The sequence below is a fragment of the Montipora foliosa genome, chromosome 8 (genome assembly GCF_036669935.1).
Source record: "Montipora foliosa isolate CH-2021 chromosome 8, ASM3666993v2, whole genome shotgun sequence".
NCBI classification, from domain to species: domain Eukaryota; kingdom Metazoa; phylum Cnidaria; class Anthozoa; order Scleractinia; family Acroporidae; genus Montipora; species Montipora foliosa.
In genome coordinates this window covers 49,926,896-49,940,304 of record NC_090876.1, presented here as the reverse complement: position 1 = coordinate 49,940,304, position 13,409 = coordinate 49,926,896, and the positions used below count along the sequence as shown (strand labels likewise).

Sequence of the window (13,409 nt, the reverse complement as noted above, 5' to 3'; positions counted from 1 at the left end):
TTGTGCTTCCTTTGCTAATTTGAAAAAAAGTGTTTGCTCAAATTAAGAATACACGTTTTATATGGGAAGGAAATTCAAAGGGACCTTTTATCGACGTGATGGGATCATTTGGCGCTATTATTTATGGCTCACGTCGTAAAGATAATAAATATCACTTATTAATCCAAGAGTTCATTTATTAACAAAGGTCATTATTATTCGGTTTGATACTTTGCAAGTCATTCATTATGTAATTGTTCAGTTCCAGGCGTGAAATCAATGATATATTGCGTATAACTATCTTTTCCTCCGGAAAATATACAAGTAGGAAATGTGAAATGGATAATTGTTGTGAAAGATGATTTTTTTTACTTTCGTTTTTAAAGCGCTGTTGAATTTAAGAGGTTTTATTAAATTTGTGAAATTTACACTTTTATAAGCATGGAAAGGAAGTTGCTCTAACAGAAACAATTGTTTGCGTATCACTTGATGGAAATTGCACTTTTCATGTAAAAAGAGAAGAAGAAGAATTGAAAAACATGAATACCTTTGCGATCCCAATCCCTGCGTTCTGATTGGTGGAATTTCCCAGGTGAATTCTGTTACGCTATTTGATTGGTTATGCGACCGCAGATGTCCCAGCTGCGGTTCAACTTAATTGCCGTTTGTTAGCTATTACTGCAATTTTCGCCTCATTTTATTGTAAATATACACTTCATAACAATTACCTATGACTATTTAAAAAGGAGAAATGAGCTCTATTTAACGCATACACACATATACTTCATCCGCGTTTACTGACTTAACAAAATTTTCCAAAATAAACAATCGACGCCTCGTTGCATGATGAAATCAACAGTATTTTCAGAGAGTCGATCTTTCTTTTGCCTCAAAGTATTTGTTACTCTATGTGCGGTTCATTTGAAAATTGCTTCATACAGAGCAATTTTACTTCGACGTATTTGCGTTCACCAAAACTGAGACATTACCCAACAACATAATTAAGCGTATACGTTTAAAATGTCAAGTGGAACTGATCATATTTAAGAAATTTCATTAAACTAATGGATATCCTACAATCAATAAATTTTGAAAAGAGTATTTTATCTTCAGTTTTGTAATAATGATGACGGTCTAACTTTTTAATAATCGTTCTTTAATTATTTCATTTAATTTCTTTTATCAAGAAGCACTGCTCTCCTCGACGAGGGGTTTTTCACGGAAATTATTTTTGACACAACGAAACAAGATTTCATGTTCTTTAAGAAAAAGAAAACGATCTCAAACAACTCCCTTAACAGAATGTTTACAATGACCCATGGGGTGGAAAAAATTTACCAATTTGTCATCGGAAGCCTCTTGGTTATTTATTGACGCAAAATTATCCAAACGGAAATTTCATTTCTTTTTATAATTTCGCAGACATTTTATACAGCATTATAGTTCCATGAATTACCAATAATCATTAAGTGCCCAAACGACTAACTTACTACTCAATTCTGACAACTAAAACAAGCAAAACATTTTAATGTCAGTATTCTCTTAAGTGAAAACTCGCAGCGTTGATATATCGATGCAAAAACAAATTTCAGGGGTTGGTATCAAGATTTATCAACAAAGGCTTAACACTTTCACAATTTTGGTAAATTTAATTATTTGCAAGAGGTATGATGTTAGAGTTTGACTTTGTAAGTGAAAGCTGTTTAAATTTTTTAAAAAAATACTACAATTGTGTTACAGTTCCCTTAAAAGGAGAAGAAAAGAGCAAATACCATTTACACGAGTTTTCAAATTATATAATTTTTTCCATGCGTCCTATTGAATCCAAACAAGACAGAAAACTATTGTGATGACGAGAACTTAAAGATATTTGATATTCAAATAAAGCGGAAAGAGGCAGATAAGATCCCTTGTGTTCAGTTTACAATAGAGAGCTGGTGGAGGATGAGGGCAACATGACCACACGCCGTTCATGTTAAGCTCTGTTTCGAAGAAATAACTGTCGTATTTGCGACATAACTTTGAGAATTCCCTTAACTGAAAATTAAAATATTTCATCTTCTCTTATCTGTACGGAGAATGTATGTATGCAGTGTTTTCGTCTTATTTCAAACAGTTGTATTCTAAATCGTCCTTCTTCTTGAGCTTTCAAGCGGCCATTTAAGCGCTTTCTTGCTTCTACCAGCCGAGTCTCAATTCAGTGCGCAATCTCAAAATCCTAAATAATGTCAGTACAATGAGAAAACCCATTGCCATATGAGAATAGATTTTGTGTATTTTTCACCTTAAGGTAAACCATGTATAAAATTTCCCGCGATAGAATATTCTATTTCTAACCTTGAACTGATTCGCAAATCAGTGATCATGATTGATCGTTCGATTTGATCTTTTTTTTTTTACATCATTAGATACTTGTAAAAAGGACAAGTTCAATATTTGTTTGCCAGCATAGACGGCATGCATAACAAAACAACAACTTGAATGATTTTCGATACATATTTAATTTGATCTTGACCATAAATCGAAATGAGAAAATTAAATGGCTGCTCAGAGATGCGCGGACTACTCCGCATTTTATTAAAACAACTGCGCACCATTTCTAAAGGTTTAACTTGAACTGGGCGTTTGGAAATTGGTTGCCAACGAACGTGTTGACTCGCAACCCTCTTAGGATACTTTTTAAAGGATAAAAAGTTGATAAACGAGAGTAAAATGTCAAAGTTCCATTAAAAGGATTTTAGTCTTAGAACTCTGCGGGGTACTTTCAGCTTTGCTAGTTTGAGCAGCCCTATATGCAAAAAACCGGCTTTCAATGAGTCAGATCACACATCACCTGTAAAGCTGAATTTGCAGTTCGAATAAATCATCGAAATTCAATTGAAACTAGGTATACTTTTGTTTGAAGATGGAGAGAAAAAGATTTTTGGTTTTAGACCTGAATACATCATCCATGATTTATCAAAAGTCGAAGTTGGCGGCAGAAAAAGTGGAGTAACATTTTTTGTGGAGATCCTTGTGACAAATGAAGATGAATTGAACTTTAATGGTAACGAGAAGAACGATGTAGAGGATATTAAAGATTAAATTGATGTAACTTGGCCGCTGGGTTCCCTGTTGTAACTTTTCTCTAACATTTTCAATCTTTTCCTGCCTTTTAAATCACCACTTCACAAAGAAAGATTTTTGTAATTCTTATCTCCCACCTTTATAAAGCATGAAATTTCAGTTGATTTATTTAAATGAAAAAAACAAACAGCAGAGACTTTAATTTAAGTCATTCTCGTATCAATTTGTGCGAAGGAAACATAAAAGCCGCCTACGGGTTTTTCAGAAGCGTGTCTTAAAAGCTTGCTGCGAACGTACGTGCAGAATGAAGGACTTTGCTTTATCGGCGAATACCCAGGGATGTTTTGTGGCTTCGTTAGCTGATAATAGAGCCGTCTTGAAGTTTGCTTTTATGAAGTATTTCTTTAGATTTGAAATTTTTGATACATGTAACCACCGTAACCCGAATATTAATCCTCATGTGAAACATATGACAATTCACATAAAGAACACAAATCTCTGTTTGATTAAAGTTAAAAGATGCCGGATTAAAAGTCCTTTATCAATCAAGCTGTGAAGATAAAATAGGGAAATACGATTTCATCGTGAAACAACAGATTTCAAAGTTTTCATGGGGGAATCGATTCAAAGAAACGCCGCGTTAAGTCCATTGTGAAAGCACTTCCCAGGCTGAAGCGCCAGGTTTGAGTAATCACTTCTAGCTTGCATGTTGTTTCATTCAGCATTCAGTCCGGCATCACAGCGAGTCTGAAGCTTCTTAGATTAGTGCTAAATATTTATCTTTTAGCGCAAATGATTAGAAAGTACTCGAGGTTTGGTGAGATTCATTATTTCGATGCACCTGCGAGTCTTGACCCATTAAGAAAAATTCAGTGAACCCTCGTCTCGACAATAGCCAATTCAGAAAAATCGTTCAAATGAACGGATTGTTTTGGAAGAACAAATCGTGACTGGGCTAGTTAAAAAGACGTTTTAAAAAGGATGAATTGTTTTAAACAGAGTTGAACAATTGGCACAAGGAAAACAGTATCGATTTAGTGAATTTAAACGACCAGAAGGATATTACGGCAAATATTACACGGAATAAGTCAGTGAGGTTTGATATTTCATAAAACAACAGAGAGCTTTGCTCAAGTGCTCCTCAAAGGGATTTAGTGTTGTTTATTTTGTAAAAAGAAACGCGGTTACATCTGCTCTAAATTTAAACAAAGAAAGTTTGAGTTATTAAGATAATTGTCTGTGACGAAGCTATTGATTATCATTTAGTGAGGCTTAATGGTGCGGACCATAAAATTGTTATTTTAATAAACATTTTAAGCGTGAGGTGTGTATTTCAGTTCCAAACTTGAGACACTTTTATAGGGAAAATTAAAATATTCAAGAAAATTGACTACATAAATGTATGATAGTTTATTATCTTTCTTTTTTTCTCGTAGAAAAACAACCGCGCGCTTTCTTTGTTCAGAACTGACGTTGGCTTATCCCTGGTTTTCAAGTTTCGGAATTATGAGTTATAAGGCCAATGTTAGCGTATACATATAAAGAAGATTTAATGCTATGCCACTGCCAAAGAAAAACTCTGTTTCCGTCTGAACGCAAAGTGGATAAAAAAATCGACGAATGCACGTTTCCTCTGAATTGAAGTTTCCACAATTTTTTTTTTTTTCGGTTGGTAAATCGGCTTTAGTAAGCGATCATGATTTTCGATAACATTTCGTTTATAAAACGATATTCCAGAAATCCCGGCGCCTCTTTCATTTATCATTGATGCTAAAGATTGGCTTTGAGTTCAAGGCTTTTATGCCAGTTGACCTACGTCATTTCGGGCTGAGAGTTCAAAAAGAGGATGAGGATTTACATTGTAGAAGACATGCAAAGATAATATTAATTTGTCTGATCTGTAACGCATACTTTTCGTGGATTTGAACCGTCCACAATTTCACCGTTTCGTAAATATAACCCATTTATTTTCCTTTTCTTTATTGGTTTTATTATACTGTGCCGTCCATGCTACCTGCGGCTTCATTGCAGCTTTTGACCTCAACAGTAACGGAAATTTACGCTTATCAGTCCGCAATGGAAGCACGCTATGTTTTACGCCGAAGGGCAAATCTTGGTTCCATGAATAAGGGATCGATATGACCATTGCAATTGCTTGACAATGATGTAATATGGTATTTTTTCAAGTTAAGAATAATTCGGTTTAATGACACCAATGTTTTACTTTTTTGTGGACAAGTGATTTGATGAATGCTAACGGAGAGTTCACTATGGTCGGCGGCTCCAAGCTTCGCTTTCACAGACTGGTTACATTTAACAAAGAAAATATTCAACCCTTCTTCAAGTTTTATACAATTTAAAAGTTGTTGCCCAATAAAAGCTAATTTTTAGTCAGATGCTTTTCCAAGGCCCAGTGCTAGAACTGTGCGCTTGGAAACGTTTGACATTGAAATCTTCTTTAGGAGAAATTTCGCTCTATCAAATTTTCACTGATTAAGAGCTGATCCGGGAGATAGACGATGTTCGCTCGTGGTTCTATTTTGAAGAATCTACAAAAACTTTCAACAAGCATAGCAACTTTTTAGCTTATTAAAGATCACATAAGGCCTACATCAAATCGAAGAAAGTTGTCTGAAATCCACATTTATGTTGCCTTCGACGAATGCATGGTATGATAGACAAAATGTCCCGCTTCAGATTTACACTTTGGGAACTTTAACCTCCAATAAGGTATTGTCTCTTTTTTTCGAATCTCGAGACAAAGAGAGAGCAGCCAGCTGCGACGGCGACTCCCACGAAAACTTCATTCAAAATGCAACCTCTTACCGCCACTCGTTAGTCCCATTCGTTCACCACATGTACAATGTGGCTACACTATCAAGAAATGAATTCATAGAAAAGGAGTCCAAGAGAGCAGCGAAGGAAGACAAATATAAATATACACCGTTTACTACTTATAAAGTTCTCCACAAGCCCTCTATTACTTTTTATGATCAATATACATAAACCAAATCATGGGAAAGTTTATTTGCCCTTAGAGAACGGTAGGGTTGATTAAGCCCAAGCTAAAGAAGAAGCTTATTTGCCCACAGCTCATTATCATCCTCTCGTCGAGCATCGCCGCGGACAGAACTCGTACCAGAGGCTTTTGGTTCTCATGGCATTCTGCAGGACAGGAGCAGATAGTCTACGTAGAGTCTTTTGTCAACTTGCAAGTGTACATACACTCACATTCGTTCTCGGCCTGTAAGCGTTTCCGCGCCAGCAAACTTAGAACCCGCCTTGCCTAACGTAAAGGAAAAAAAAACTTTATTCTTCTTAAAACTTGATGTTTCATCGCGAGCTCGATGTTTTTGCCATAACTTTCGTCGTCACTAAAAACATTTTATAGAACATTGTGTACAGAGAAGCACACCAATGCACGTGTTTATTTTGAAAGTCAAGTTGGCTTGACGGCAAAGAAACAAACAGCAACAAAGAACCTCCTAACTTTCAAGTTTCCGCCGCAAAAAATGTGCAATTTATTTACAATTTTTAGATTCCGAATTGTTAAAATATGACAGCTAGTCATGTTTCAGCCGCACTTTACTAAATGTTAACCAGTTTGACTTTTCTACACAAATTATTTTTAGAACAGTGTTTGGAGGCTGTCTTAAGAATCTCATTCCGCTTAATTTCGGCGCTACCTATGGGTCTACTCACTGTGACATTGTTTTAAATACGCTAATAGACCCTATGCAAAAATGGCTTCCTTTATTATTCTTTTGTTCATATTCAAAATAGCCCAACTAACCTCGTTCGGAATAAAAAATTCTTTAGAATTTTTGTCTCAGTCAAAAACGAGGTTAGTTGGGCTATTTTGAATATGAACAAAAGAATAATTTAAAGGCAGCCATTTTTGCATAGGGTCTATAAGGACCTTAACCAAGGATGACCACGACTTTCACGAGAACGCCACAAAAGTATAGGTTTAAAATACATGTTTTGCCGTTCTCGTCTTGACAACGCTTGACAACGACATGAAATGATCAAAGCTGAGGTCATGTAGAAGCACCTGACGATGAATTTCAATTTTCTCTCCAAATATCCACACCGTTCTTATCAATTATTATTCTTGGGATGTGTATTCAAACTTGCCAAGTTGAGCGACATGGAGTAATCGCAAAATTATTACAGTAACGGGAGATAATATTTTTAGACAACGTTCTCGTAGCTGTCGTCGTCATCTTGCTTAAGGTCTCCTAATTCTCTTTTTACAAACACTTGACGTCTCGTGCTTTGGGAGAGAAAGTAGCCTGGCAGCGCAGGCCAACCTGAGTGTGTCGCATTTCCGGAAGACGGCTCATCATTCTTTCTACCCTCGTGCCTCATAAACGCATTACACATAGCCTTCTCATGATGCACGAAACAGTTCAGCAACAACGGAGCACAATCTTTATACTCGTGATCTTAACATCCATGTCTTTAATCACAACTGATGTCTTTCTGATATTTTTCTTAAAGCACCGGTCTTACTTGAAACTGAGCAGAGACCGAAGAGGTACTCATTATAGCCGGTCTATCCCTGGGTCTGATGATGACCATGTGACGCTTCTTTGCCATGCATGGCCATCTTTTCTAAGTGGACCACACCAGATGGTAACACACTTTCACACGAATTACAAATACTCTAGTCTTCCTTTCCCCTTCAAAGGCTTGCATGAGGTTTTTCAACTTTTTGGCTGACCTCTTCAACTGTCACACCACTGAAGAAACCAGACGAATATCGCAAAGATCTCTTTCGTTGTAGGATGGATTCCCGGTCGGTTTTCCCGAATTCTTCTTCGAGTCGTCGGCGAGAGCGACGCGACTTCCGACGCGAAGGATCCATAAACGCGTCCCTGGAATTCACAGTGCTATCTTCCTCAAAGGGCGTTGACTTCTAAAAATAAAAGAGCCTTGTTAATAAGGACACGATTCTTCACCAAAGAATATAGAGGTTTTCAATTAAGTACCGTAACACCAAACGAACGAATTTGAGAAACAAGGTCTGAAGTCACAATTTGTGAAATCTCTGATTAACCCAATCACCACCAACACAGCTCTAGCGACGCAAAATCAATGCAATCGCGAAATTACGTAGGAAACTAAATCAGTGAAAACCGCCGCTACACCATGATCGCTGAAACTGACTCACAAAATGTGATCACATATTAAGAACATTTTCACATGTTCACTCTGTTATTCCCATGTCGGGTCAATTATAATGAAGTACCTGAAGAAGGATGGATGATTTGGCCGAAATGTAGTCCAAAACAATGCAAAAATATTCCAATCGGTATTGGTTCCTGCTTTAATTTTCAAGTATCGACCACTTTGGATTGTTATTACTGCCTTATCAAGAACTCAAAAAAATTAAACCCGAGATCACGATATCAGAGGAAATCGTTTGTTTTGAGGAGTCTTAACGATACGTGATGCAGTGGTTGCGATTCTGAATTTCACTGTACGCATCACATGGATTCAAACCCACCAGCTGGTTTGGCCTAAAGCTCAGGCTGCTTGGCTTTCAGTTAGCTTTCTTTATTCTGTCATGTGTACTAAAATTGCTTCTTTCTAAACACTATATCACAATCTTCAACTTTTAAATACCTCCGTGAGTCAGTTAAGATTCTTCTCCTCCTAAAATGCACAATAACATCAAGTGTGGAGAATTAAGAACGGTCATTAACTCTTGACACTACTCCAATGAGAGTATCGTGTCTTATTTTCTACGGCTATTAAGCAAATCTTTTTTCTTCGTTCATTCAAATGTTCTCTTAGCCAACTGGACGTTCTTTTAATGAGGCTCGACTCGAGCCTAGGAATTACCTTGAACTCGCATGGTCTTTGTCTTGTTGCAATGCTGTTGTTTGGTGGCGACAACTGCGGTTGTGAATACCTAACAGAGCGGTGGATAAGAGGTTCTCGTTCTGGAATCTGTTGCAGCTTAGAGTGACTTGACAGGATGTCCGAACTCCTGGCCCCGCTCATTCTTGAGCTCCTTCGTTCTCCGTAAAAGCTGTTCGCAGCTAAGTCGGGTTCTTCGGCTCCGTCCGGACGCCGATCGCTGGGCGATTCGGATGGGACCGACGAATAATGAGACGAACTTTCCTTGCGGAATGCCGGGAACGTTTGCAAAAGAATCACTCCACTCGTGGGTGTATCTGGGATAGGCTGTCCTTCGATGTGCCTAAGAAAAGAACTATGCGTTATTTCTCCCGGTGAAGTCAGTAGAATACAACAGAAAAGTGCGTCAATTTGTGCGTCAAGCCTCGTTTGAGAACTCAAACAAAGGCTTGGAATGGGATGAATGTCTTCAACAGGTCTGGACTCAGTGTCCAGTCTTATCGGATAACGAGGACAGACTCCGATTATGAAGTCTCCGCCTCAAACTCTTCGATGAAAACTGATCGCAAAGAGTAAGGAACACATGATCTAGCATCCTTTACTTTTTACCCAGCTTACGAAATTACACTTTACCTTTTGAGCGCGCTGTCCATTGGTGCTGGTGTATCCATAATGGGTGAGGGATAATCTTCAGGTTCATTTTCGAAGACACCAGTGGTAGACCCTATGCGGGACAGTCTTTTTGAGGAGCCTCGCAGATCAGTGTTGGATTCTTTGATAGAAGGCCTTGTCACCGTGTATGTTTTTCCGTCAACTGCAGGAGTACCAGAGCCGTAATACTAAAAGTAAAAACAAAAGAGAATCCAAGCAAACATATATGCAAGTTGAGGAGCCTCGCAGATCAGAATTGGATTGTTTGCCGATAGAAGGCCATTGGTACTTCTCCTCACGTTTAAGGCGTTACACGGCCTCGCGCCTCAGTATCTACAGTCCTTATCAAGACATCATGCTATAATCTCAGGGGTTCTAATACTGTACTCCTAGCTATGCCATCAGTGAAATCTAAAGCCTCGCTAGGAGATCGGGCATTCGCCGTCGCAGCGCCGTCATTGTGGAACTCTCTGCCTAGTGAGCTTCGCTCAATCACTTATGTAAATAGTTTTAGAGGTCATCTTAAGACCTTTCTTTTTAAACATGCATATACTGAACAGAGATTTTAATAATACTTTCACTAATTATTTATCAATTAGTTTTTACCATATTGTATATATTTTTTAATGTAATAGTAGTCCTTGCCATATTTTTAGACAGATATTTATCTATTATTTCTCGTATTTATAACTTAAGAATGCGCATCTGATCATAGACATGTTAAGATGCGCACTAGAAATGAACGAATTATTATTATTATTATTATTATTATTATTAAGTTCAAATGTTTTATGTACCATATCGTTGTCACTACATTAATTAAAATTGTTTTCAGTTGGTTTTGATAAAGAAAGACAGAAAGGGACGGGGTGACTATGTTAAAAAAAGAAATGAAGTATCAAGATGATGCACTTGAAACAAGTTGATCCAAAAAATTTACCGCAATCAGAGCTTATTAAAACAGAAATATTTCGACATTGCATTTTGTCGTTGTTTTCGACTGACCTTATGCTTCCCGCAGAGCAAGAAAATAATCCTTTCGTTACATAGACTCTTGCAACAATTCTTTTTTTAATTTTTAGGCACACCACATTCGTGCGTGACCTCTTCACCTCAAATGACTGCAAACATTCTCGCGCGCTCATTGGCTAATTTTTATTGCCAATAAGCCGCGGGACAGACACATAAATTTATAATTTATGCGGTAATGACGCGATATTGCTCGCGTCAGATTGAAGTTTCTTGCATTTTTGTCTCGCTTTCTTCCCGTGTTTTGACTTAATTTTGACCCCTCTGCCTTTCTGTTACTGTAAAAAACAAATTGATGTCAGTTTTTCATGCGTCTGTCCTGTTATTGACAATGAATTTCGTCATAACATTGTCAAAGTATTCTGCGGAGCCTCGTGGATCCACAGCTACTTTGACAATGTTATGACGCAATTCATGATCAATAACAGGACAGACGCATGAAAAACTGACATCAATTTGTTAATTAGCCGTAAATTTATTAGATCGCATTGAATCTTAGGTTACCACCCATCACTTTGAGGAAAAAGAGTGCGCCAAATGATGCTCAGACTATAATGTTTAAAAGAAAATTTGGCAAAACCATTATTGCATTCGCCTTTGTTGGATACCAGATCGAAATTTTGTTGGCCATACCTGGACAGTATCTGTGGTGCTGTAATAATTTCGCTTCTCCTTGTGCTGCGTTTTCTTGATTTTATATTGGAACGTAAAGTTCTTAATCTGAAAAGAACCCCATGGAAAAAGGAAAATGATACTGATCGTAGAGGATTAGTTAAAAAAAAAGAAATAATAAGGAAGATGAGAAGTTGTATTATTTTGATTGTGAAATGAAGATTCTCCTTTGCTGGCGTCGAGCCGGCTACAACCTTCCGATTGCCAATTCGAAATGTGGTAAGAGAAACTCTCGACTTTTTTCCGACCATTCCTGAGTCACCATATCTTCCAATCACGGGCGTTAACTTACTAAAATAATTTCCTTCAATACATACATTCAAATAACTTTTTCTGGCAGTAACAAAAGGGTTTTCAAGCGAACAGATGCATTCGAATCCACTTACTTCCTGTTCCAAAAGACAGTATACTAGCAGCAAAATTCCCTACACAATAGACAAAAACGTACTTAGTTAGCATTAACTCGCACAGTGATTAAATGCCCAGTGTTAGGAACAGATCCTCTACCTGGAACCTTGCGATTCACGGAGGCGAAGTCGACGAAAAGGTCAAACAGGATTGTAAATTCACGTTTTTGAGAATCTTTCGAGATTACCCTCCTTCTTTCAATGTTAAAAAGAACGCAAAAGACATATATATGTGAACGAAAGTTATGAGGGGGCATTATGGCTCGCCATCACTGTTTTTACCTATGCCCATCGGAAGCCCTGTGGGGGGGGGGGGGGGTACTCCCTTATAAGGGCTTAATGGGGACGTGCGGCTAGCCAGGGTATGTTTTTCCGGATTTTTGTCTTAAACAGGGTATCGAATTTATCATTTTTTGTCTTCATCAGGGTATCGAATTTATCATTTTTTGTCTTAAACTGGATATCCTTTCTCGGACGAAGCAAAACAGCAAACAACAGCAAAATTTTTACAAGCCCTTGTTAATATTAATATTGACTTCCGTTGACTTTGGCATTGATACCAGGCACATTAAATGTCTTAAACAGGGTATCAAAAATCGGACTTCTGTCTTAAACAGGGTAGGAAAATCAGCGATATTTGTCTTAAACAGGGTCAGGGTATGAGGGGCCGCGCCGGACCTCCCCACCCAGGGGTATATCGATCCCCCTCCCCCTCCCCCCCCCGGGGGGGGGGGTCGGAAGCGAACATTGTATCTCATTTTTGAAACGACTATCTGAAAAGGTAAAGCCGGCATTAAGTATTTTAATTATGGAAAGGTCATTGTGTTATTCAGATACAACAACAATTATAGTCTCGGGATTTGAGAAGGTATACACGCTACCTGACTGGCACTATATGAATTATCAATGAATGTTACAATGTTATTAAATATGTCCAATTATATTACCTGTAACAAGCATGCTCCTGCAAATATGTACTGCCACAAACTCGTCTCTGCGTGATGCTTGACGTAAATTGCTGCTACCACCCAAGTTCCAGCGATTGCAACGATCAGGCAAAAAAGGAACAACATCGTGAGACTAAAAAGAGGGAAAAAGCCTCCGTGAACATATGTCATGCATGTAGCGATTTGTGCAGGTGACGAATTGCTGTGTGACACATTGTCCTCAGATTTGGAGTTTACAGATGCCCATGTTACCAAACATTCGGTCTGCTGCACATGATAGGAAAACAACGAGCTTGTCAGTCGTTTGACAAGAGGCCAGTCATAAGGACATGGGAATTTATTAAGAGAACATCTTGTGGAGAAGCATCGACGGCCCTGAGAGTTTTCCAATTCTCTGAGAAACGGGAATTTTTAAAAATCATTTCTACATACGTCAAAATCGGATGAATTGGTTTAAGAGCCAAAAGAGGTTACCCAAATCACAGTGCCAAAACACAAAGATCCGGCATTAAGTGTAAACTGACCAGATTTTCCTTTGATCAGCCGAGTCGAACGCTCTTCCTTTCATACAAAGAACAGCAAGTATCAAAACGAGGCTGACCTATAATAAAGGTGGATGGATTAATTAATCAGCTCAATGGATAAAAAAATCAAGGAAGATTTCTGAATGAATAACTGACATGCTGACTTCCTGGTCGGCTCACTGACTAACTGACTGACTCATTAAAAGAAGATGACTCAGTGGCTGCTGGTCTGCCGGAATGACCTAATGACTGACCAACTTACTGAC

General features: G+C 38.0%; 1 protein-coding gene across 1 annotated transcript in view; it reads right to left on the bottom strand.

Moving 5' to 3' along the window:
- Positions 1 to 7,358: 7,358 nt before the first annotated feature.
- The window catches only part of LOC138012885 (uncharacterized), a 34,899-nt gene continuing 28,848 nt past the window's right edge, over positions 7,359 to 13,409 (bottom strand). Inside the window, exons 29-35 of the mRNA XM_068859819.1 lie at positions 13,144 to 13,220; positions 12,620 to 12,752; positions 11,652 to 11,690; positions 11,227 to 11,313; positions 9,547 to 9,752; positions 8,896 to 9,256; positions 7,359 to 7,966 (exon numbers count right to left, since the gene is read on the bottom strand). Of these exons, the coding sequence (XP_068715920.1) occupies positions 7,733 to 7,966; positions 8,896 to 9,256; positions 9,547 to 9,752; positions 11,227 to 11,313; positions 11,652 to 11,690; positions 12,620 to 12,752; positions 13,144 to 13,220 (1,137 nt within the window). The 3' untranslated portion in view covers positions 7,359 to 7,732. The remainder of the gene's footprint in view (positions 7,967 to 8,895; positions 9,257 to 9,546; positions 9,753 to 11,226; positions 11,314 to 11,651; positions 11,691 to 12,619; positions 12,753 to 13,143; positions 13,221 to 13,409) is intronic.